Raw genomic sequence first — 24,881 nt, 5'->3', positions numbered from 1 at the left:
GTCAGGAGCAGAGGCCTGAAGGCTGATGGAGACTGCAGAACATATGTGCTATGAAAATAAAAGGAGGGAATGTGAGGTGTGGTAAGGGAGAAGTAGGTGTGGGAGTATGGGAGAGAAGGTAGGGTATATGGGAATGGTTAACCAAAACTGAGGCTTGATAAGGAAGTCACATAGGAACCCACTGTGTGTGTATGTTTTTCCCCCCTTATAATTCTTTAATTGATTCCTTGGGAATTTCATATCATGCACCCCAATCCCACTCATTTCCCAGATCTTCTATGTCCACCCTCCACCCTTGTAGCATGCCCCAGGAAAAAAAAAACAAATAACATATCGCTCCTTAGTCTTCCCTGCCTGTCCATCACATATCCACTCCTTGTAGTGGCCTTGGGAGCTGAGATGTGTCACACAGTATACCCTTTTGGCCAGACTGCTTTACTTGAAAATGTTCATTGCAATGACTTGTTGGTCTGGTTCAAGGCCTCTGGCTTCTGGTACACCATCATCACCGGACCCTCACTGAAACTTCTCTCCGACATCCTGCTGTTGCTCCGGTCATGGAAATCAAGCAGCTCTGGTTCCACAGACCCAGTCCCTTCATGCACAATAGCAGGTCATAGATGTTAGTGGGCCAACTCAAAGCCCTGGATGTGGGCCTGGGTGGTAGCCAAATTGGTCAGTCTGGGCCTCCACTGGAACTGTCCTCCTCAGGCAAGGGTCAGGGCCAGGTCTCAGGTGCCTACACCACTGGGGCCGGCTCTCCTGTTCTAGCAGCCATCAAGCGGTGGAGGGAGCAGCTTTCCTGCTGAGGCAGCAGGACCAGTTCTCCTATGACCTCCAATGGCAGCATGACCCACAGACATCAACACAGATCCTGGCTGAGGTAGGACCACCAACCCAGACATTGGCCTTGGCAGCAGCTCACATCACACATCACCATGACCCAGGGTGCCAGTGCAAGGCACTCAGATTGGTAGTGCCCCAGTGACAGAATGGTCCTCAGACACCGACATGGTGGCTTAGACCCCAGACATCTGCATGGCCTTTGGTGGTAACACGGGCCGTGGACATCTTCACAGACCCTGATTGTGGTTGGGCCACGGACCCAGACATGACCCTTGGCTCAGGCCTGGATATCACCATGGCCTTGGGAGTAGCATCGGGCACTCAGATTAGTATGGCCCTGGCAGCAGCATGACCCTCAGACATCAACATGGCCTCAGGTGGTAGACTAGACCACAAGCATCCATACGGCCTTCTCTGGCAACATGGGCCACAGACATCAACACAGACCCCAGTTGCAGTAGGGCCATGGACCCAGACATGGACCTTGGTGGCACACAGGCCCAGACATCACTTGACCCTGGGTGGCAGTGTAGACCACCCATTGCAGGCCGTTCCTCACTGCCATTGTGTCTTCAGTTCCGCCTCTCTCCACAGTGTACTAACCACTGTGCTTCTCCTTCTCTCCCATTTCTCCACTACATACTTATTCATTGTAGTGGTGATGGCCAGGGGCATGGACACTGGGCAAGCCTGTGGCTGGCTTCCCAACCCACTGTGTTTTAAGTTAACTTTAATAACATGATTTTAAAGACTTTGAGTGGAGGCACCATGCATAGATTGATAATGTCAATCCTTGAAGCAATGGGTTAAATGAAAATCCTAATGCCAGATGTGAGACACCACCCTAGGAGTCGATGACCAAGAAGGCTTTGTGGGGCCCCAAAACCACAGGTTATAACCATTACCATTGGTTGACCATCAGAACTACATAGTACGATCCTATTGTTGAAAATACACTTTGGTTGCAGAATACAGGAAAACCATGCTGTAACTGGGCTGCAAGTTTCCTGCCCACCAGCAGATGACTGGGGAGAAAAGTCAGAAACTGTTGTCTCAAGCTTTAAACCTTGTATGCTACAATCCCAACTTGCCAGACAAGAGATGCTCACTGGTAAAACAGTAACATAATTGTTTGTGGGACAATTGTACTAGTTTTCTGATGCTGTGACAAAACACTATGACCAAGGCAAGTTATATAATAAAGAGTTTATTTGGACATATGGCTCTAGAGGTATAAGAGCCCATGATGACAGAGTGGAGCCATGACAGTAAGCAGGATGGTGACTGAAATAGTATATAAGCATGAAACAGAGATGAAATTAGAAGTGGTGGGAGCTTTTTAAATCTCAACTCCTGCCCCTGGTAGCATGCTTCCTCCAACAAGGCTACATCATGCAAATCTACCCAAACATCAAATGAGGACCAAGTATTCAAATGCCTGAGACTATGGAGAACATGTCTCATTCAAACCACCACAAGCACCAACTGATTTTTATTGGACCTGAGGCCTGCTCTAGTGGTAGGCAGGTATTCACACCTAGTGCTATAAACCTGTTCAAAGGCCTGTGGCTGATGAAGTGATGTGAACTAGGGGTAAACCTACCTTTTTTGCTTTGCTAAATGGAGATGTTAAACTGTCTCCTAAATATTTATATATACCCAAGTACTAGTGCTTTGATCAAAGAACCTTCTCTCTGCAGTGAATGGCAGTTAATACAGATTCATGGCTGGTCAAGATATGGAGAACAAGTCATATTGAGTGTTCAGCATTTAATAGAGCACCACTATCACCTCTTTAAGGCTCAGAGAAGATCATAGAACAGGAAGTAGAAAGAATGGGAGTGTTGAATGATAGAGAAGCAGCTATAAAACACTGCTGTGGTTTGAATAAAAATGGCCCCAATAGGCTCATAGGGCGTGGCACTATTAGGAGGTGTGGCTTTGTGGGAGTATATGTGGTCTTGTTGGAGGAAGTGTGTCACTAGAGGCTGGCTTTAAGGTCTCAGATGATCAAGCCACACCCAGTGTGGCATTCTCTTCTTGCTGCCTGTGGATCAAGCTCCTTTTCAGGATCTCGGCTCCTTCTCTAGCATCATGTCTGCCTGTATTCCACTATGCTTTCCACCATAACAACAATGGACTAAACCTCTGAACTGTAAGCCACCCCCCCCAATGAAATGTGTTCCTTTATAAGAGTTACTGTGGTCATGGTGTCTCTTCTCAGCAATAAAACCCTAACTAAGACAAATGTCTGATGCACATTGCCTGGCCATGGCACCCACTAACTCATGACCACTGGGATTGCCTACATAGGGCACTAAACTGAGCCAGTGACCATTCAGTCACAGATGGGGGAGGGTTCATGGATCTCACCCTATTCAAGGGAGCTAAAAGCTGTCAAGGGCTGGTGGAGGAGAGGAGGACATTGTCATCAACGACATAGTCACTGGTTAGTTACTCAAGCTCCAGTGAACAGCTTCATACCTGTGCCCATACAAGTGGCCCCCATTAAACCCAGTGAGTCACAAAGAAAAACAAAAACCAGAAAGATGCAAAAAGCGGTTGGGAGGAGGAGGAGTGTGGCTGATGGTGGTGGAAGGAGGAGGAGAGAAGTGAAGGGACATATGTAACCAGAATGTAATGTATACAATTTCATGTATATGTGTGTAGCAGGAATCTTAAAAGTTCTTATTAATAAAAACAAACCTGAGGCCAGTTATTGGGGTGAATGCTGAAAGATGAGAGAAGCAGAACAAGCCACAGCTTCCTCACCTCGCCAGCTCCTCAGCTGATCCTGTTTTCTCGAACTGTAACCTTCTGTGTCCTCATTCCAATGGCTCTCAGCTGAACTGCTGCTTGAAAGTCTGAATGCTTAACCAGTCAAAAGCTTCTAGTTTCTGGTCCTCATGCCTTATATACCTTTCTGCTTTCTACCATCACTCCCTGGGATTAAAGGCGTGAGTCACTATGCCTGGCTGTTTCCAATGTGGCCTTGAACTCACAGTGATCCAGATGGATCTCTGCCTCTGGAATGCTAGGATTAAAGGCGTGTGCTACCACTGCCTGTCCTCTATGTTTAATATTGTGGCTGTTCTGTTTTGTGACCCCAGATAAGTTTATTAGAGTGCACAATATTTTGGGGAACACAATACCACCAGATATGTGGATCTATGTCTATCATTTGTCTGCCTTCCTTCCTATCTGTCTACACAGTGCAGTCTGTCTCCAGCTTCTGACTCACATAGTCTGGAGTGGAATAGGAAGTGGAAGTTGGTATCTACATTCATTTATCCAGAAAAAATGTGTATATTATACACAAGGGATTGGGGGAAGGCTCTTGTTTTATTGATATTATCAGTTAAGACATTAGAGTATGCTTGTGAGTTGATGGGCCTCATCTAATTAAAAAAAATGAGAAACCAGTGATGTAAGATTACATATTATCCATTATGATTAGGAGAGAAGGGGACAAGAATAATTAAATGTGGGAAGAAATGGCTATTTTTCATTATATTGAAGTGAAATTTGTATAACCAAGGACAGCCATCCTAAAGTGAACAACTAGTGCCATTTAGTCCGTTCACAGTGTTGTGGAGCCCCCACCTCTATCCAGCTCCCAAGTATCTTCTTCAGCCCTCTGTGTGTTATCAGAATCAAACGATTCACATGTTTCAAACTGTACTCAAACAGAAAAAGAAAGTCATTAGTTGGGAGTGAGGGGCCCCAGGCACATGTGCCTATGATAAAATACTGTTGCGGAAGCTCCTGAGGGCTCTTTTATTCTTATGCCTGTAACAACTTTTCCCAAAAGCTTTCCATCCTCAGGTTTCTTGTAGGAGTCAAGGACGGCTAGCCTGATACACAAGATCACTTGCCTAATACGCGGTCTCTGTTAATGAACTGTTTCAGAACAAATAATACGAACTGCTCTCTTCTGCCTTTACAAATTTCCTCTTACCTCTGCCTCATTGCATTGACTCTTGGTCCCCTATGGCCTGTGTGTCCCAGATTATAATCCTCTTGTTTACTCCCAAATAAACTCATTGCCTTTAGAAACACTCTGTTATTCAGGTAAACAGGCCAAAAATAAACCAGGTACCCACTAAGCAGTCATTTTGTATTCTGCTCTTCTCTTTACTTCCACTTCCCCACATCCACCAATCTGTTTTCTGACTGGGATGCATGGATATTTCAAATAAGTGGAATTATACAATATGTGACTATTTGTGTCTGAATGAAACGGGATTTTAAAATAATAAGCAGTTTCCCCATTATAACAGGAGAAAAATCCAAGAATGGGAATCCATGTCTGAAAAGATACAATGATTTAGAGGAGAGGAGACGAGGCAATGCTGATTGCTTCTGTCAGACCGATGAATAATGACAAGGACAATGCTAATCAATGAGGACAAGTATTTAATGAAATGGAGGTAAGGGGTTGTGAGGAAATTTGAAGTGGTGAATTGGTAATCTCAGAGAGTGGTAAGAGACTTGATTAATCAAATGTATATGATAAGGGGAGAAACTGTGTTTCAACAGGATTCTGAAGGTTTAGAACAGCAGTAGAAAGAGGTAAGTGCAGAGAATTGATTATAATGATAGATCTATTGCTAGGTTAAGGTGGAAAGTAAGGAGGATAGTTATTGAGAACTATCTGAGTTTGTGTATTAAAACACTTGAAACTGAAGAGTGTAATTCTGAAAAGTATTAGAAGTACAGAGGTGACATTCAAAGTTCGAATGTTTAAAATCAGTGTTTTGGAGATGTTGCTGATGACAAGGTCCATATAGAAAAAGCCAAGAAGTAGGCTCAGGGTCAGGGAGATGGCTTTCTCAGTAAAGTGCTTCTTATACAAGCATGAGGAACCAAGTTAGGTTCCCTAGCATCCATGTGCAAAGACGTGCAAAGCAGTTTGTTCCAGGAATCCTAGCACTGAGGAGGTAGAGACATATGGATTCTTGCAGCTCATTGGCTAGCTAGCCTTGCTAAATCAGTAAACCCTGGATTCAGTATCAATCTCAATAAGGTGGAGAGTTACAAAAGAAGACACCTAACATTGACCTCTGACCTCTAGGCATGTGATCACACCCCAAATCATGGTGTTTTAGGTTCATGGTTCATTTCTGTTATTGCGCAAGATACCCTGACAAAAAGTGACTAAGGGAGAAAGGGCTTATTTTAGCTCAAAATATCAAGTTATGGTCTGTTACTGTGGAGGAGTCATGGAGGCAGAGCTAGAGACAGAGAGAACCAGAGGCAGCTGCATACATCACATCCACAGTAAAGAGCAGAGAGAAACAAATGTGAAAGCGAAGACCCAGTGAACAAAACAGCAGGAAGCCTTCCATGTATTTTCACCTGGGCTGCCACAAGAGGATTTGCCCTGCAATTAGGGCAGGTCTTCTTATGGGTCAAGACAGTTCCCCACGGACATGTCCACAGGCTGACCTGGTCTAGACAGTCACTCATTAAAGCTCTCTTCCCACATGATTCTAGGTTGTTTCAAGTTGAGAATTCAAACTAGCTGCCAAACATGTACACAGATACACTACACGCACAACACACAGATACACTACACACACAACAAACAGATACACTACACACACAACACATAGACACTCTACGCACACAACACACAGATATACAACACACACAACACACAGATAGCCTACACACACACAGATGTAGGCTAAGGGAAGATCACTGGAGCTGACGGGGTGTATCTTGGGAGACAATTCTTTATGTGTCTCTAGCATCTCTACGTGTGTTAGGACAACTGTTGTTCTGGACTGGGTTTGTTTGTTTGTTTTTCTTTTTCTTTCTTTCATTTTTTTTTTTTTTTTAGACATTGTGTAGTCAATAGCCTCAGATGGCAAGTATCATGTTTCACTCCAGTGTAGGGGGCAGACACGTATCTTGGCAGCACAATAAAGGTAACATCTTCCTCTGGGGAAAAGGTTGTGAAGCTGCAGATACATTCCCTATTAGGTTTGGAACCTCAGTTCTGACAAACCTGTTATGTATGCACCATGTGCATGAGATTGCATCGTCAGTGTCTCCAGGGAAGCTGAGGGAGGGAAAACCGACATGATGAGATTCTCAGGCTCAGATGCTGATTGTGTCATGAGTAGTAAAATTATTGCTATCTGCCCCAGGAACCTCAGACTTTCTGCCAAAATCTATGAAGCTATAGCAGGCTAAAATTTCAGTTAAACTGGAAGAATGTATTTAATAGATTTTCACACAACATGGTGAAGCTAGTTAATAACAGTGAATTTTATGTTTTTAAAATTTCTAAGGAAATATATTGTTTAAAATAAGAACGTTAAAAGTATGTGCAGAAATAAATGTGCTAAGTAGTCCAATTAAGCCATTCCACGATGTATACATATTTCAATACAACATATACATGTCAAATATACAGAAATTGTTGATTAAAATGTTTATGGAAAAGCCAACTTAAAGAAATGGATATGGTTTTGAAGTGAGAGTGGAGTTTGATAATATGGGAGATAGAGAGTTTTCACTCCAGAAGGTAGTAAGAAAACAAGAGTCTTCTAGGGAAAGCATGTTTTAGTTAGGGCAGAACAGTGAAGGGAAAATACAGAGACAATACTAATTAAAATATTGAAAATATAAGAGTTTGTTGATAATAAACACAAATATGAGGAGAGTTTGGAAGCAAGAAGGCTGTTCTGATTTTGAAAGACTTGGAGATAGAAGTCAAGATGAATTTAAGAGTGAAATAGTATTGAAGGATAATAAGGATGTTAGAGCCATGGACAGAATCTCAGAGTATGGAATCTTACCTAAGTTCAATTTGGGTTTCTAGTGAGATTGAGAGTGTAAAACAGGCATAAGTACAGACAGTATGGATTCAGTGAAGAAGTCTAGACTACAGATAAGAAATGTCAATCAGTACATGCAATTATAACGAAAACCATGGAATTGGGTAGCCAAAAGAATGTCTAGTAGGTAACAAGAGAAGAGGGTAAGGACTGGAACTTGAGCATTTACTGGCCAGGTAAAGAAGGATAAGCCTGGGCCAGCGAGATACTCAGAATGGAAAGGCACGGGCCAGAGAGATAAACAGAGAAACCAAAAGGCTATGCATTGAAGAGGAGGAAACAGTGTGTGCTCCCACTCTGGCTTCCCCCAGCAGGGGAAGAAACACATCAATCTCAATCACATGTCAGGAGGAGACCCTGACAAAAAGAGACTAGGATATGCTTGCAATTCCCATAAGCATCAAACCCAGTTGGAAAATTTGGTATGACTGGTCAACTTTGGAAGCTTAGTGTATTCTCTCACTCCCTCATCTCAGCAGCTTTTACACGGGCACTATCATGCGAGGAGGTCTCTTGTTTGAGAATGAACTACCCTGTGGGCCTGAAAATACAAAACAGCTCCAAGTCAGAGAACCTAGTGACAGTCACAGCCTCTGAGTGGGAGGTGGACATGGCGAGTTCAGGCAGCAAGACCTTATGAAGGGAAATGTGGATGGTGGCCCTGCCCTCTGGAGTAAGAAGCAAACTCCACCAACCTGAGGATCATATAGAGACCAAGAGCCTAGAATCTACAGGCATGGGCTTCCAGGCCTGAAGTGCCTCTCTGCCTCATGGTTTACTGCTAACAGGACCAAGGACCCTGAAGCTCAGTCCAAGTACTTAGCTCCACACCCTCAACCTTCTTATAGGCCACTGAATGAAGAGTAGGAAATGAAAGGAAAGATGGATTTTCCAGCTTAGCACTCAGCACTTTGCTTTTTCCAGTCTCGAGTGCACTTGAGATACATCCCTTGTCCTGGACATGAGCCAACCCAAAGCACACTCTGGAGCAAGTGGGAAACTGCCCAGCCCCAGGGGAGGCAAGCTAAGTTCTGCATGCAGAAAAGGGAAGCTCCCAAACTGTAGCAGCCCTGACTGTTCTGGGCTGGGCATGATCCTGAAAGAGAAGAGAAAAGATTCCATCTTTTACTTTCATCCACTCCACTTGGCAGACTCGAATAAAGGAGCTGGTCCACTACTTTACCATTTGAGAAATTACATTTTTATTTATTATGATCCTTATCTTTTGATATATATATATATTTAGCATTATTTTTATTTTATCTTAAATATTTGTGTTTGTAGTTCATTCTGCTTTATAAATATTTAATTTTTAGTGCATTTTCTTCACTGTACAATCAATTTTTTCCATCTCCTGGGTTTTCTCTCCTTCTTCTTGCTGTGTTTTGGTAGTTAGTAGTTTTCACTAATTTTGATTGTCTTTCTCTCTGGTCTGATCTGAGCTGGTCTGGTCTAGTCTGGTCTGGTGTGTTGCTTTGACAGCAGCTTCTTTTCTCCTCTCAGAAAACTTCTGGAGATTTGTGTCTTCAAGAAAAGGTGACCTCCAAATCAATAGTCATCCCAATATATGCACAACTTGTAACACAGAAACATGAAAATACATGAAAAGTCAAGGTGAGATGAGTCATCCTAAAAACCACAGCCAAAATGCTTCAATTACTGAATACAAAGAAAATGCTGAAATAGTTAAAACTCTTGAATTCAAAAGCCTACCTTTACAAAAAAATGAGATCTGCCTGCCTCTGCTTCCTGAGTGCTGGGATTAAAGGTGTGCTGTGCTACCACCACCTGCTTCACAAAAGTCTCCTGTTAAAAATGATCAATGGCTTTAGGAAATATTGTGTGGATGTAAAGAAGGAGAGAAAAGAAAGAAGGAAGGAAAGAAGGAAGGAAGGACAAACCACTAACCATGACCGCAAACTTTGAGAACTCTGGAACGGAGTGAAAAGACAAAAGAAGAATTGATGATGTTTTCCTTAGTTTTCATATTATCATAATAAATACCTGACAAAGCTGCTTACAAAACAGGGGGCTTGTTACAGCTAACAGTTTGCAAGGAATACAGTCCGCCACGGCAATAAAGACATGGTAGTTCATGACTCCATGGCCGTGGGAATTTGTGGCCGCACATCACGTTGGTAACTGGGAAGCAAAGATGGAGAACGGGGCCAGAAGGGAGGCTCAGCTGTAAACTACAAAACTCAGCCTCCAGTGACTCAGTTTCTCCTATTAGGTCCTACCTCTAAAAGGCTGCATGACCTCCTAGAACAGTGCTACTCGTTGGGGACGAAATGGCCAGACACATTAAACTATAGAGGGACACTTTGACCATAATACATGGGATAGAAAAGGAGCTGAGTTAAGAACTAATGCATAGTGTGCCCATTCAATGAGATTACACCAGAAATTTCCTTGAATCTAGAGAACACGATGAGCATCCAAGCATGAGGTGGTTTGAATGAGAATGGACCTGAGAGGCTCATATATTTGCATGCTTGGTCCCCAGTTCTTGGAACTGTTTGGGAAGGATTAAAAAGTGTGGCCTTGTTGGAGAAGGTGTGTCACTGGCAGGATGTTTCAAAAGCCCAAACTATTCCCAATAAGACTTCTCTACTTCATGGCTGTTTCTTAAGATGTAAGTTCTCCAAGGCTTATATGAACCCACAGAGACTGAAGTAGCATGCAAAGGCCTAAAAAGGTCTACACCATGTCCTCTGCATGTATATTATGGCTTCCAGTTTAGTGTTTTTATGGGTTTCCTAAGTGTGCAAATGAGGGGATTTCTGGTTCTTGTGCCTTCTCTTGGGCTCTTTTCCTTCTGTTGGTTTGTCTTGTCCAACTTCAATATGATAGATCTTGTCTTAGCTTATTATATTTTATTTTGTAATATTTTATTATCTCTTAGAAATCTGTTCTTTTCTGACGAAAGACAGAAAAAGGAGTGGATTTGGATGAGAGGGGAGGTGGGAAGGAACTGGTGGGAATAGAGGGAGATGAAGAGCAATCAGAATATATTATGTGAGAAAATAATTTATTTTCAATAAAAAGTGGGGGCGGGGGAATGTAAGTTCACAGCTGCTGTTCCAGGACTGTATTTGCCTATCTGCTTCCATGTTCTCTGTCATGAGACTCACCATGTGAAACTGTAAACCCCCAATAAACCCTTCCTCTTATAAGTTGCCTTGGTCATGGTGTTTTGTCGGAGCAATTGGAAAGTAACTAAGACAAAGCACAAGAGACATTTAGAATCCCATGTAGGCATGACCAAAACAGAACCTCTCTACTATACGCTAGAGTTAAAATGCTAAGGCACATAAATAATGTCAAAAGCTGTGAAAGGAAATGCTTGTAAGCGTCAGACCTCTCAGCAGAAAGTTCAGAAACTGGGAAAGCATACAATGACATATTCCAAGCTCTGTGAGTAAATACATTCCGACATTAATATAACCTAAAAAAATAATCTTTCAAAATTGATGGAGAACCTTCAAAGACAATAAACTAAAGCAATTCATGACCATCACATTCACTTTGCAGAAGATACTTAAAAGGAATCCAACACACAGAAATCATCTCAAAAAATGCAGAAAAGGCCTTTGACAAATACACTTCCCTTCATGATAAAGCTCTGAAGAAACTAGGAATGGAAGGAACCTACTTTAACATAAGGGCTAAATATGACAGACATGTGGCCTACATTATACTAAATGGGAAAAATTGAAAACTTTCTTTTTCTAAAATCAGTAATGAGAGAGGCAGCCCACTTCCCTTCCCTTTATTCAATATGGTTTTTGAAATCTCAGAATAAGGCAAGAGACACAAATAAGTGAGGTATGAGCAGTAAGAAACCACATCATCACAATTTACAAGTTGTAAGTGCTACAGCTCTGAGGGGAAAGGTTTCCCCAAAGCAAGGACTGCAGCTCTGAAGGGAAAGGCCCTGGCAATCAGGATCCAAGGAATACCACAGTCACACCACACAACAAACCTCAGACAAGAGGTTTCTTAGGAAAGACATACGAGGGTGGCTGCCTCTGCTTAGGAGAGAAGCAACAAGGACTGAGCAGGAGGCAGGCTTTATATAGGGTTTCTTGGGGGAGAGTGGCTTGGGATGGGTGGGGTTTTGTGGCCTAATCTTGGGACAAGCTCAGGGATTGGTGGGATTTTGTGATTTTGTGGCCTGATATTTGAATTGCATTTTTGTTTTTTTCCTGTAAGGGCTAGAAATGGCTCTTATGGCCTTAAGAGTAGACTGCAAGCATATAGCCCTATACTTAAAAGGTCTTTAAACTCCACCAGAAAACTTTTAGATCTAACAAATAGTTTTAGCAAAGTACCTGATTATAAAAATCAAGATAAAAAATCATTAGCATAGGACTTTCTATATACCAAAATGAACATAGTGAAGAAGAAAATCAGGAAGATAATCACACTTCACAATAGCTTTAAAAATACCTAGGTAATAAGTTTTCTGCCCCCCAATAATAAATTTCTCCACCAATGCAGTAAGCCAGATCAAGTCAAATTGAAAATATAACAACAGGTTGAGCAAAGCAACTTTCAGGTGAGTTCTTCAGTCCCAGAGATTGAGGCTGGAGAAGCTGTGCCCCCAAACTGAAGCAGGAGACTTTATAGGTTGTAGGCAAGGGATGGTGATGTGTCTGGCAAAAGCTGGATTTGTACCCAAGTATGGTCAAAAGCTGAATGGTTGAGCTGGGATTTGGTCTGCTGGCAGCAACAGGGGAGGGAGTTGCAATAATTGCCAGAATGCAGAACTGGGCTTTTTGGAGCCTTTTCTTTGTTAGGAGACTCTCTGAGTGAGTGGTGTTTGAAGAGAGAGAGAGAGAGAGAGAGAGAGAGAGAGAGAGAGAGAGAGAGAGAGAGAGAGAGAGAGAGAGAGACAGAGAGACAGAGAGAGAGAGAGAGAGAGAGAGAGAGAGAGAGAGAGAGAGAGAGAGAGAGAGAGAGAGAGGACTTTCCGGATAGTGCAGGGGTGAGCTAGAGGTTCCAATGGAAAATTAGGAGTGCCAGGCATGGTGGTACACATATTTAATCCTAGCAGTCAATGTTGGTCAACTGAGAACCACCCATATTCCAGAACCAGATGCTGCCCCACCTCCACCCTGACTTCAGTGACTCAGTGCCAGCAGCTCTTCATCATTAACAGCCAATATGACATGTTTCTACTGTCATCATGGTCTTGTATTTTCCTTGTGCACATGTTCCATACCTCCTATAAAGCCTGAACCATCATGGCCTGGTTTATTTTTTCTCTCCCTACTCAGAGACAGCCTTTCCCATCCCTCAATAAATCCCTTGTGTGGGGTTTATTGTGTGATATGATTTTGTGGCATTTCTTGGCTCTCTGATTACCAGGATACCCTTTTGTCAAAAAATCCTTTCAGTCAGAAGCAGAGGCAGGCAGATCTCCACGGCTAACCTGGTCTACATAATGAGTTCAGAGCCAGTCAAGGCTACAACGAGACTGTCTCAAAACAAACATATTCCTAAATACCTAGGAATAAACCTAATCAAAATGATTATCAATGAGGGTGTTTCCAGAAAGGCTTAACTGTGCCTCCATACTCTTCTTGGCAATAAGATTTTGTTTGTTTGTTTGGTTTGGTTTGGTTTTTCAAGACAAGATTTCACTGTGTAGCTCTAGCTGTCCTGGAACTCACTCTGTAGACCAGGCCAGTCTTGAACTCATAGAGATCCACCTGCCTCTGCTTTCCAAGTGTGCCACCACTGCCCAGTGGCAATAAGATTTTTATAATTTTAATTTTTATACCCTTACAAAAGGCATAAAGGCACAAAATTCTTCAGAATAGATAGTGTCATATAATAATCGTCAGTGGACCAGGAACTCTACAAGATCTGCAATCAGGAAAGCAGCTAAAATAAACAGAAACACAAGTAAATGTGCAAATTTTCTGTTCTCAGAATCAGAGTTTCTCATCAAAAGTGCTGTCGGCAGATAATTATTTGTTGAAGGCTTTAGACATGTAACAGCATCCCTGGCCTCTATCTTGTAGATGTCAAGAGGGTTATAAATTGTTATAAATACCCTCCCTGTTTATAATATTAAAAATTGTCTCCAGATATTACCTAATATAGCCAAATGGGCAAAATCACCCCTGACTGAGAATTGCTACTTTAATTAAAGAACAAATATAATAGTGAAATCTACTTAAATTTTTTGGAATCCTGGAGTGAAAGACCAAGGAGAGAACTTAATTTCACATTAACAGTTTCTTATTTACAGACGAGATTGATATGTGAAGGGATTGAGACCTTTACCCAAACTACCAATATATTTAAGGCATGGCAGTCATATCGGACATGGCATTTTAAAACTGGCAGTCTAGGCTGGTACACTGCTTATAAATGGAATCAAGGATGATGGTACAGTAGCCATTATGATCCTTTCAGGTGCTATCAACCATCTCCAAGCCTCGTCATGGCTCCTTGTAACTCCTAAAAATAGAAACCAAAGTCCTAGTTCAAAGATCACAGTGGTTGGTCTTCATGGTTACTTGGTTCCTAATGCCTTTCTCAGTCATCCTCATCTTAAGACACTGGGTTTCTTGACATGTCTTTGAGCATCCCAAGCATCCCCTTCTTACCATGTGTTCTTTTCCCTTAGATATCGCCGTGTTTTGGCTTCCTCACTTTGTTCAAGACTTTGAACAGGTATTACCTTAGCAGGGAGGGGGTTTTTCTCTGTATAAAGTAACATGTTTGCTCAGTTTTCTTGTACTGAGAGGCCATCGGTGATGAAGAAAGATGTCAGCAGGCTTGGGTTTTAGTGTGACCTCTCTTCTTGGTTACCAAAGTCACCTTTTCCTTATATGTTCTCACGGCTTTTCTCAGAGACAAGGAGAAAAGAGATGGGAAAGAGGAGAAGGGAGAAGAGAGGAAGAGGAAAATAAGGAGGAAGAAAAGGAGAGGGAGAGAGGAAGAGAAGAATCTAGTGTCTATTACAAACATACCAAACCTATTGGATTGGTTCCCAGGTCCTTAATATCTTGCTTAGCTTTAATTATCTCTTAAAATATTCTTCTCAAAACAATTACATTTGTGTTAGGACTATAAAATATGAATGGGCAGCCCAATTCAACTTATAAGCAGGTCCATGCCTATCATTAAATTTGAGAAAATTTTGGCCATTTCTTATTAAAATATCTTTCATTTTCTATATATATTTTCTTAGAACTTCTATGATGAATGTCTTCACACTTGATGGTACCCAATAGGACCATTAGACTCTATTCAGTTTTATTTTTATTTTATTTTATTTTTGTGATTCTCAGGCTGGGCTATTTTGGTTACCTGGCGTCCTGGTTAGTTTTTTTTGTCAACTTGACACAAACTTGAGTCATCTGGGAAGAAGTATCCTCAACCAAATTGCATCCATCAGATTAACCTCTGGGCATGTATGTGGAGCATCTTCTTCATTAGTGATTGATATGAGAGCGCTTACCCCCACTGTGGGCGGTACTTCCTCTGGGAAAATGGTCCAGGACTGTAAAAGGTAGCTTAGCAAGCCAGGGGCAGCAAGTCAGTAAGCAATGCTCTTCTGTGGTCTGTGTTTCCCTTCCATACCTCCAGACTCCTGCCTTATGTTTCTTTGATGATGGACTATGAAGGGTAAGATGAAATAAATCTTTTCTTCCCAAAGTTACTTTTGGTCATGGAATTTATCACAGCAATAGAAACCAAACTAAAACAGAAAATGGAAACAGGGACATAGAGTATTTCTGTGAGAAACATGATGTTTCTTTTTGAGAAGATTGTTGGCGATTTGGGGTCGATAAAGCTTTTGAGTCCTCAGAACTTAATGGGACTCGTATGGGAGCCTGGAAAGGACAAACGTTAAGAGAAGTGCAAACAAGGGTGACCTGGCCTGCGAAGTTTCAGAGGGAAGCAAAGATTCTATCAGGGCCACCATTCGCGGGGTGCTTTGGATTAAGAATCTGTAGAAGTGGGACTCTCGGGAAGATGGCGCCCTTATACTGGCCACAAGTCGACTGGAGGAAACTTTGACCACAAGCCCTGTGCTCCAAGGCTCTCTTTGCCCCTTAACTCTGCACTCGGATGTCTGACTGCTTAGAGTCTGCATGCACTGTGGGGCACCCCAGGACCAGGAGATGGTGGGTCCGAGGCCCCTAGGCGGGGGGCCCCAGAACTCCCCTCCTCCATCGGGACCTGTCTTTCCCACTTCATTTCCAAATTCTGTATACAGCACCTGCCAAATATACAGTATTCCAATGCAGAAGAGTACGTGAGGCCTCAGGCTTGCATTGACATTGTGATAAGGCACGCGGTCCGACCACCAGCCACTATGACGTCCGGGACTGATTCTGCATTGGGCTGTCCAAGAAGGGGGCTGAGGGATGAGTGGCTGGACAAAGAGACATCACCTCTGCTCTTGGGGCCCCAGCGTACCCCATGGAGCTTCAGGGACATTCTGAGCCAACATCCAGCCTCCTGTGTGGGCAGGACCAGCCAGACACCTTCAGAAGAATGCCACTCAGCAGCTGTCCACCATCTCCTTCCTGCTCTTTGCTGACAGGTATCATCTTTGTGGCCTTCCTGCTACTGCCACTGAAGAACGAACTTGGCATCCAGCTGCCCCCAATCCTGCATGTGTCCCTGGGACAGAAGCTGGTGGCAGCGTACATCTTAGGCCTCCTCACCATGGTGTTCCTCCGGATCTGAGCTCTCAGCGGAACCCACCCCACCCACCCACCGTCTCCTCTGAGGGCAGGGACCTGAAGCAGACACTGCCATGTTTGCACCCGGCCCCTTCTCCCTCCTTTCGGTTGCCCATCCACCAGTTGCCAGCCTCCTCCTCAGCAAACACCCTGGGATTTATACTCATTTTCCAAGTTGAACAAAACACATGAAAAAAAAATCTGTAGAAGCAAAACCTTTGCTGGAATAATTGGTGGGGATTAGCTGGGGCTGATGAATCAACTGTGATTATTAAGAGACCAGGAACTATTGAGGTGAGCTCTTCTGGGAAGTATCCTCAGGGTCCGCACACGAAAGCTGGCAGCCAAATTTGGTAAGATGTGAGAGTCTCCACGTGGTATTGATTTTGGTTTCTATTGTGGTATTAACATAGCAGGTTTGAAGTTAAAAAAGAAAGATTATTCATTAACAGCAATGTAGTTTTCAACAACACCGAGGTTGTAGCGGTGGCAGAAATAGACTAATTCTGTAATTTTCAACCAAGATCAGGTGAATGAATAATTTAAAACGATAAGCTTGATACTTCAGGAGCTTTGTTCTGAGTCTTAGTACATTTAAACATTATTTAAAAAAACAGTGTAAATATGATGAATTGTTGAAGGCATCTGAAAACAGGAGATCAAACAAATGTTACTAGTTTTGCCTTTCTAAACCTTCTATCACTCCAAAATCAGTTTTGGGTGCATTTAGCTGCAGACAAAGATATATTCAGTCATCAGCAACCTTAACTCAGTGGGCACTTGTTGGCTCTGATGGGCCTTTAACAGAACCCCAAGCTCTAGAGTGCTATTACATTGGGGGCCTATCTCAGTTGCTGTAGAATTCTAAGACTGGATTCTATGTGATATTAGATCTTACATAAATTTACTCAGAGAATTTTCTTAGCCAAAGAGGTTGAGAGAGAGAGAGAGACTGGGGTGGTGGTGGTGTCAGTGTGACCGCAAATCCATACTCATCTTCTGAGAGCAGGATTCTTATTCATGAACACAATGGCATCAATAAACTACCTTTAAATAGTGACTTGAAAGTATTAGTCTGAAATAATCCAGGGAGATCAAAGTTTACATTGCAAAAGGGTAGGATCTCTTCCTCTAGATTATGCAATCCACTACGAGATGTTTGATGTTAAAATTGTTAGTGCTAGGAAAATGCCGAACTTTTAAGGTTTTTGAGTGACTGCATAGTTTGGTTGAGTGGGCACCTTGGGATTTAATAGTCATGACTTTTTCTTTTTTAATTCTGTGCTTGGGGCCTGTGAGATGGTTCAGGGGTAAACGCAACTGCTCCAGCCTTCTGATCTGAGTTTGCTGAGTTGGATCACTGGACTCTCATGGTGGAAGGAGAAAACCAACCACTACAAGTTGTATTTTGGCCTGCGTGTGCTGCAGTATGCACGCATCCACACAGTGCACACACAATAAATACAAAAGGGTTTTGTGTTGACTCTTTAAAAGTCTATATTTTACATACGAATAGAATGAATTTGGGGGAGATCATTAGTGTCCTGTGTGATGGAATGTGTTTGGCCTGTGGTTACTCCTAGTATCATCTTGACAAAAAATGTGCAATTTCTGCATTAAAAAAATGAAGGAAATATTTTTCATCAGCTCTGAAATTCTGGGCCTTTGTCTAATATGTAATAGACTCTAAATATTGTTGAATAAGTGATTTACATTATATAAGATCCCATATTTAATTAGTAAAAAAAAAAGGGGGTTCTCACAACCTTTTTAGTTAATTGACCAACAAAAGAAGGAGCGGGAGAGGGTGAGGCGGGGGAGAAAACTGTATTTTTGGCAAACATTTTAATTTTTGCCATTAGGATTTTTATTTTTTACTAGTTCTTTCAGTTTTGAGATTTTAATATAATTACATTATATTTCTTTCCTTTTCCTCCCTCTAAGCTCTTCTCTCTTTTAAATTCATGTCTTTTCTTCATTGCTGTAACATGTTCATATCATGTCAGTATAATGCTACTCGTATGCATGCATGTATGTTTTCAGGACTGACCATTTGGTACTGGTGAACATTTTCAAACTGGGCAATTTTCAAAAGGAGAAGCTATTTCTGTGTATCTTAATCATGTAAGCTGCAAGTTTTCCCAATTCCTCAGACTACACAAGTTTTCTAGTCAGGCAACCCAGGCACACAAATTGTGTGTGTACCTGTGGTGTTGTGTGTGTGTGTGTGTGTGTGTGTGTGTGTGAGCAGGTACATACATGTAATAAGAGTGTGTGGTGGCCAGAGGTTATTGTTAGGTATCAATTGTTTGAACTGAACCTGGAATTCACCGATTTGGCTAGAGCCACCAACTAGACCGCTCCAGGGATCCACCTGTCTCTGCCTCCCCGGTGCTAGGATTCCAGACCCATCTTACAGGTGCTGGGGGTCTGGACTTGGGTTCTCAGGCTTGCAGTGGGAAGCACTTCACTGACTGGGCCATTGTTAATCCCAATGGCAAGAATGAGACCACTGCCACAATTGGAGCCAATTTGAAGCAAGCTTGATTTTTTTTTTATTGGAGTGCACCCAAGAGCTGGCCAGTGACTGCCTCCTAAGTCCGGTTGCAGAAAGCAGCCCTGAATCCATTTCTTGGGCCCCTTTTAAGGAGTAAAATCATGAGGGGTTTTACGGAAGAGAGACAATGAGGCAATAATGAAATACAGAAAAAGAAAAATATATATAAAAAAAAAAAACAACCCACATCATGAGGTCACCATGTGATTAGGAAGGGTTCAGGGAGGGTATGGAAGGGTCAGGGAGGGCTAGGGAGGGTCAGGGTATTCTCAAAAACAAGTCAAAAGCCGGGCGGTGGTGGCGCACGCCTTTAATCCCAGCACTCGGGAGGCAGAGCCAGGCGGATCTCTGTGAGTTCGAGGCTAGCCTGGGCTACCAAGTGAGTTCCAGGAAAAGGCGCAAAGCTACACAGAGAAACCCTGTCTCGAAAAACCAAAAAAAAGAAAAACAAGTCAAGGTCATGGGTTGGGGGAGGTCAGGTTCCAGGAAACAGAGAGCAACTCAGCCCTTTCAGTGAGTAGAAGCTTATTTTTAACAATACAGTATAATGGCTCCTGCCTTCAAAATGGAGTCAGGCAGGTTCCTCACCATGCCCCAGCCTCACTATCACCAACATTCTTTAATGGCTCAAAGAAATGAAAATAAAGTCTAAAGAAATACTTTGTATATTTGACTTGATTGTATTATATTAAATTGCACATATTCCAAGTTTTTGACAGCGAACAATGGCAATTTATATGGCACAAAAAAACATATATTTAGTATTAAACACTGTGTTTTAGAAATAGTAGCAACAGGGTTTCCACAGTCTCCCAGTTCTTATCATCTCGGGCCTGTCAGGGGTGTGGTGAACACAGCGTTCTAAAATATCAGAATCCTGCGTTTCTCTTATATTGCAGTAGGCAACTTGTGGTTTACTAACAGGTATTAACTGGTAGTTTTGTTTTGCCAGTTATTCTAAAGGGCTAGTATGAGTAATTACACGTTTTGTAAAAAGAAATAACTAGGTTATTAATGTCCCTCTTTCAGGTCGGCCTTAACGTTTCTAACTATAGAGAACACAGGCTTCTAGGCCCTAATCCCACAGAACCTAGCTTTGTGACAAACTGTCAAATTGTGCTTCCTGTGTGCTGCCTAGTGAACCTGTGAACTGCCTGTACAACATTTGAATAGCAAGGCCTTCATTTATGACTTTTAAGTAAAACTCAGTTTAGGCATGAGATAAATGTCCAAAGCCACTTTCTTGGCAAAATTACTATGATAGCACGTCTCAAGTCGGAATCCGCTGTGACTTCGTTGCTGCGGCCTTCAATCTCTGGATCACTAACTTGGAGGAATTTATTCACTCTCCCTTCTTTGGAACTGGACTGCAATCTAGCCCGCCAGGAGGGCAAGGGTCGCCTGCTGCTGCTGCTGCTGCTGCTGCTGCTGCTGCTGCTGCTGCTGCTGCTGCTACTGCTGCTGCTGCTGCAGCTGCTTGCTTCCCCGTCCTTATCTCAGGCGGCCCGTGCAGCTAAACAAACTCTGCTGGAGGTCTTGATAGGCAAATTTGTGAGCCCCTATCTAGGAGCTCAAGCCAACTCCCCCCAACCCCCACTTGCCTGTGTTCCCCTCCGGCGCCCCCGAAAGCGCAGCCTCGGGCAGCGCTGGGCAGGTTCGGACCCCCCTCCGGCGACCTCTCGGCGAGCCTGTGCCCTAACCGCCGTCTTTAGCTGGACCGCGGCCGCCCAGGGAAGAGTCGAGCCCGAGGACCGACCGGGCCCGGTCTCCATCGGCAGCAGCGGCTTTCGGAGGAGCTCGCTCCGGCAACTCGGGCACCGGGTCCTCCAGCCGCGAAGATGTCGGCCCCCAACGTCAGCTTGCTGCGCGAGACTTCCCGGCAGGTCGTGGCCGGAGGGGCTGCAGGTAAGGCGGCCGGCTCCCCGCGCGCGAGCCGCTCCCCCACCGCACCACCCCGCAACGTCCCCAAGCCTGGCCTTCCAGCGAAGTTTTGTGGGCGTCCTCCTAAATCTTCCACCCAGTTAGCGAAGAGCAGAGGAGGCGAGCAGCCGGTGGTGGCGGCCGAGTCCTCTCTGGGGCGCAGTCCCCACTTAGCTGCTCTGCTCCCGGGTTCCTCCTGCTTTTTTCTGTTTCTATGGCGTGAAAAGCGTCGCCAGTCCCTGAAACTTACTGGGACTTCGAGGAAGCTTCCCACGCCCCACTTTTTCGCCTTCCTTTAGTCAGCTGTTTTTACGTGAAAAGGATCCAGTTCCGTCTTACTTAACTTTCTTAGCGATTTTCTTCCAAGCTCCAAGCGAGAGAAGATCGTAACATAAATCTTGCCTCTCTTCACAGGAATTCTTACTGGATACTGTGGTTTTTTTTTTTTTTTGGGGGGGGGTATATGCATGCTATAAATAGGTATATTAAAATTAAACGCGCACGCCAGCATATATGAACATCTTTGATGTCATCGACTCACATTAATTTGTGGAGAGCTATCGGGGGCGGGGGGGGGGGGAGGCTTTACAAAAAGAGCTGTTAAAACCCGTCTTTGCAATAATTACTGTCAAATGCAGCTGGAGGAAGTTGCTCACCATCAAGTTATGTGCATACATTTTGAAGATACTGTAAGTTGGTTGGAAACTTGATCTCATATACCATGATGCATTTTAATTATAAATATATAATTTAATTACCATAATTAACTTAGGCCATAACAATTTTGTAAGTGTAGTTATTCTTAATACATTTTATTACGGTAACAATGGTAAATAATATTAAGAATGACTAGACAATGGCCAATACTTACTTTGATTAGTAACATTTGTTTTCAAGAAAATTTAAACTTTTTAATAATGGATTCCTTCAAATTATGACTAGTTATATGTCATGAACTGGCTGCATCTCAGGGATACCATAAGCATCCAGATTATGTCACTTAGAATCTGCATATTTTCTTAAGATGATATAGTTATGAAAATGAGACATTTGTTTTTATATGTATATATTTTATATGTATATATTTTATATTTTTATATGTATATTATATATGCTTGATTCCAACTCTGTGATCCTGAGCAAAGAACACTCAGCTAGATCAGAGGGAAAGTGAAGCTGGCTAAGCATCATAAACTATGCCCAGCGACTTACAGGCATCGCTGTTGGTTTGTATAATCACAGTGTTAGGCATAGTAAAACTCAACGTCAAAAAGCAGACCAGACTCTCATCCTATTTATGCTAAATCTTCTTGGATAAGCATTTGGCACTGATGTCTTGATGCCGTCATAGATTCTCATCAATGTAAATGGGAATTTGTAGCTAGAGTTTTCCTGCCTGGCCCACAGTCAGGGCAAATCTCTCTCACCTGCCAGTCCCACAGCCGCTCAGACCCGACCAAGTAAACACAGAGACTTATATTGGTTACAAACTGTATGGCCGTGGCAGGCTTCTTGCTAACTGTCCTTACAGCTTAAATCAATCCATTTCCATTAATCTATACCTTGCCACATGGCTCGTGGCTTACCGGCATCTTCACATGCTCTTTCTCATCATGGCGGCTGGCAGTGTCTCTCTGACTCAGCCTTCCACTTCCCAGCTTTATTCTCCTTCTTGTCCCGCCTATACTTCCTGCCTGGCCACAAATCATCAGTGATTTATTTATTGACCAATCAGCAACACATTTGCCATACAGACATCCCACAGCATGAATTAATCAGTTAATATAAATAAATGGTAAGCCATTTATAAGATAAATTTAAAGTAGGCTGGTTGATTTATACAGTTTATATTGTGGCGTTCTTGATACATAAGAAGGGTAATTAATACTTTCATCATCCTGAAAGTCATACTTTCTTCTTGGCCTTTAAAAGCATATTAATAAAATTGTATATTTAGTGAAACTGTAATAATACAGGTCAATCCTGTTACTTGTACTACAGCAAGGGCCAGAAAGAAAAAAAAAACACCTTTGAGAGGTAGAATTTTTATAGAAATAAGGTGCATTTGAATCTCTGACACTAGACTTCTGACACTAGCATCTGTCTCTTTCTGAGTGTTATAATCCTCTTCTGGTTGCAGAGGTCAAAAATATATTCTAAAAGAATGTTCTCTTGAGGAAAAAAGTAAAGAAACTGGAGGAATTTGTTGGGAAGATCCAAGTGTCTCATGGCATTCAAGGTCTAGTGTCATTTCTTGGAGAGACCGGAACACTCAGGAGAATGTGACATTTCTTCATCTCATCTATGCTAGGTGGTCCAATATCCTCAAGGCAGGAGAATAGTGACTAATACTAGTGCCACTATATCCCTACTCGGTGTTACTGTGGTTTGCCATGCTTCCAAACGTATTGACTGGTAAAAAAAAAATAGTCAAGCCCAAATGGATAGAGATTGTTTGTTAGTCAAACAGACAACAAAGTCAAATCTTTATGGCGTTAGTTCCAACTGTGTAGTTAGTTGGAGTTCCAGATAAGAATGTACAAAGGAGACTACTAGATCTGTATCTGGCCTCTGCAGCTGATGGTTTCCTTCTAAACAATAGCCAAAGTGTTTTATAGACTTTAGCTACAATCAAAAACTGTCACCAAAATAGGAGCGAGATGGAAAGTCTTGTGTTTAAGTAAAACTAAGATGATGGATAAGAAGCTATATCTAGCATCTTTCCACTAGAGTAGGAGAAAAACTACCCTTCAGCAGCTTACCAGGTGGGATGCTTATCTCCCCTCCCCCTTTAATGTGTGTGGGTATCTCGCCTTCAGGCATGTCTGAGCTCTGTGCATGTGTGTGTGCGGTGTGTGTGTGTGTGTGTGTGTGTGTGTGTGTGTGTGTGGTCCCCAAAGAGGCCACAAGGGGTGATAGACCTCCTGAAACTTGAGTAACAGGTGGTTGTGAGCCACCAAGTGGGAATCTAATTCTGCTCCTCTGGAAGATCTTCATCACTGAATTATTTCTCTAGCCCTTATCTTCTTTTCAACAAGGAGCAATCTGGGTCTTCTGTCAAATAGACTGGTGTGCCATGCCAGCTGCCTTATGTGGAGATGTGTAAGGCTGCAAGGGTGCCAACCTGACATATTTTCTGAGGTCATCTTAGGGCCTGGAGAAGTTTTGTTTCTCACAGTTAACTGCTATTTTGAGTTTTTCATTCCATTGGTTAGAATTTGGTGTCCAACAGCTTCCAAATATTCATGCTCTTGAAAGACATTTCTGGAGCAGAGTTGGGGGTTTTTAATTCAAAATAGGGGTAGATTCCAAATTACCCAATGTTGATAGGAACCCACCTCTATCAATTAACTATAGCTATCCCCATTGGATGGTGGTACATGTGGCTTGGGGAATTTCAGAGGAAAGCTAGAAAAACTAGATACACCATGGAAAGGGTAATAAGTTTATTTTACAATGTATCTCTCTTTTACTGTGTGATATCTTGTGCTGTTTGCCTTTAAAAGACTAAAGGTATTGATGGTTAGCAGTTTCTTAGCATGCATCTAAAGCCTAGTTTAGGGCTTATAGTTATAGCCAGATCTTGTAGTATATATCTAGTTATTGCTACCAGTAGTAACTTTGTCTTACAGGTTGTGGCCTGTAAGTGGTACAGGTTGTGCTCAAGCAAGTCAATATGCACTGGATTTTTAAAAAAATAACTTTAGTTTTAGGGTTTTGTGTGTGTGTGTGTGTGTGTGTGTGTGTGTGTGTGTGTGTGTGTGTATGCACAAATGTGTGTGCCCACAGAAGCTAGAAGTTTGATTCTCTGGATCTGGAGTTACAGGTAACTGTAAACTGCCCTACATGGGAGCTTAGACCCGAACCTTGGTCCTGTGTAAGAGCAGCAGGTACTCTCAACTTCATCTTTCCAGCCCTTGTATTAAATTTGTTTTATGGAATAATCTGTGCTCTCAGGCTTTCTGGCTTATGCACATGGTCATTCTCCTTAACCTG

General features: G+C 42.7%; 1 protein-coding gene and 1 pseudogene across 1 annotated transcript in view; both read left to right on the top strand.

The window, feature by feature from the left end:
* Positions 1-15,044: 15,044 nt before the first annotated feature.
* Positions 15,045-16,412, top strand: LOC128110615 (motile sperm domain-containing protein 3-like; annotated as a pseudogene).
* A 3,803-nt stretch (positions 16,413-20,215) lies between these two features.
* Slc25a21 (solute carrier family 25 member 21) overlaps positions 20,216-24,881 on the top strand; it is a 480,447-nt gene continuing 475,781 nt past the window's right edge. The window contains exon 1 of the mRNA XM_052738572.1: positions 20,216-20,870. Within this exon, the coding sequence (XP_052594532.1) occupies positions 20,804-20,870 (67 nt within the window). The 5' untranslated portion in view covers positions 20,216-20,803. The remainder of the gene's footprint in view (positions 20,871-24,881) is intronic.

This window comes from Peromyscus californicus, unplaced genomic scaffold, assembly GCF_007827085.1.
Source record: "Peromyscus californicus insignis strain IS unplaced genomic scaffold, ASM782708v3 Scaffold_15__1_contigs__length_86483966, whole genome shotgun sequence".
NCBI classification, from domain to species: domain Eukaryota; kingdom Metazoa; phylum Chordata; class Mammalia; order Rodentia; family Cricetidae; genus Peromyscus; species Peromyscus californicus.
Note: the sequence above shows the minus strand (reverse complement) of the source record. Positions and strands in the feature narration are given on the sequence as shown.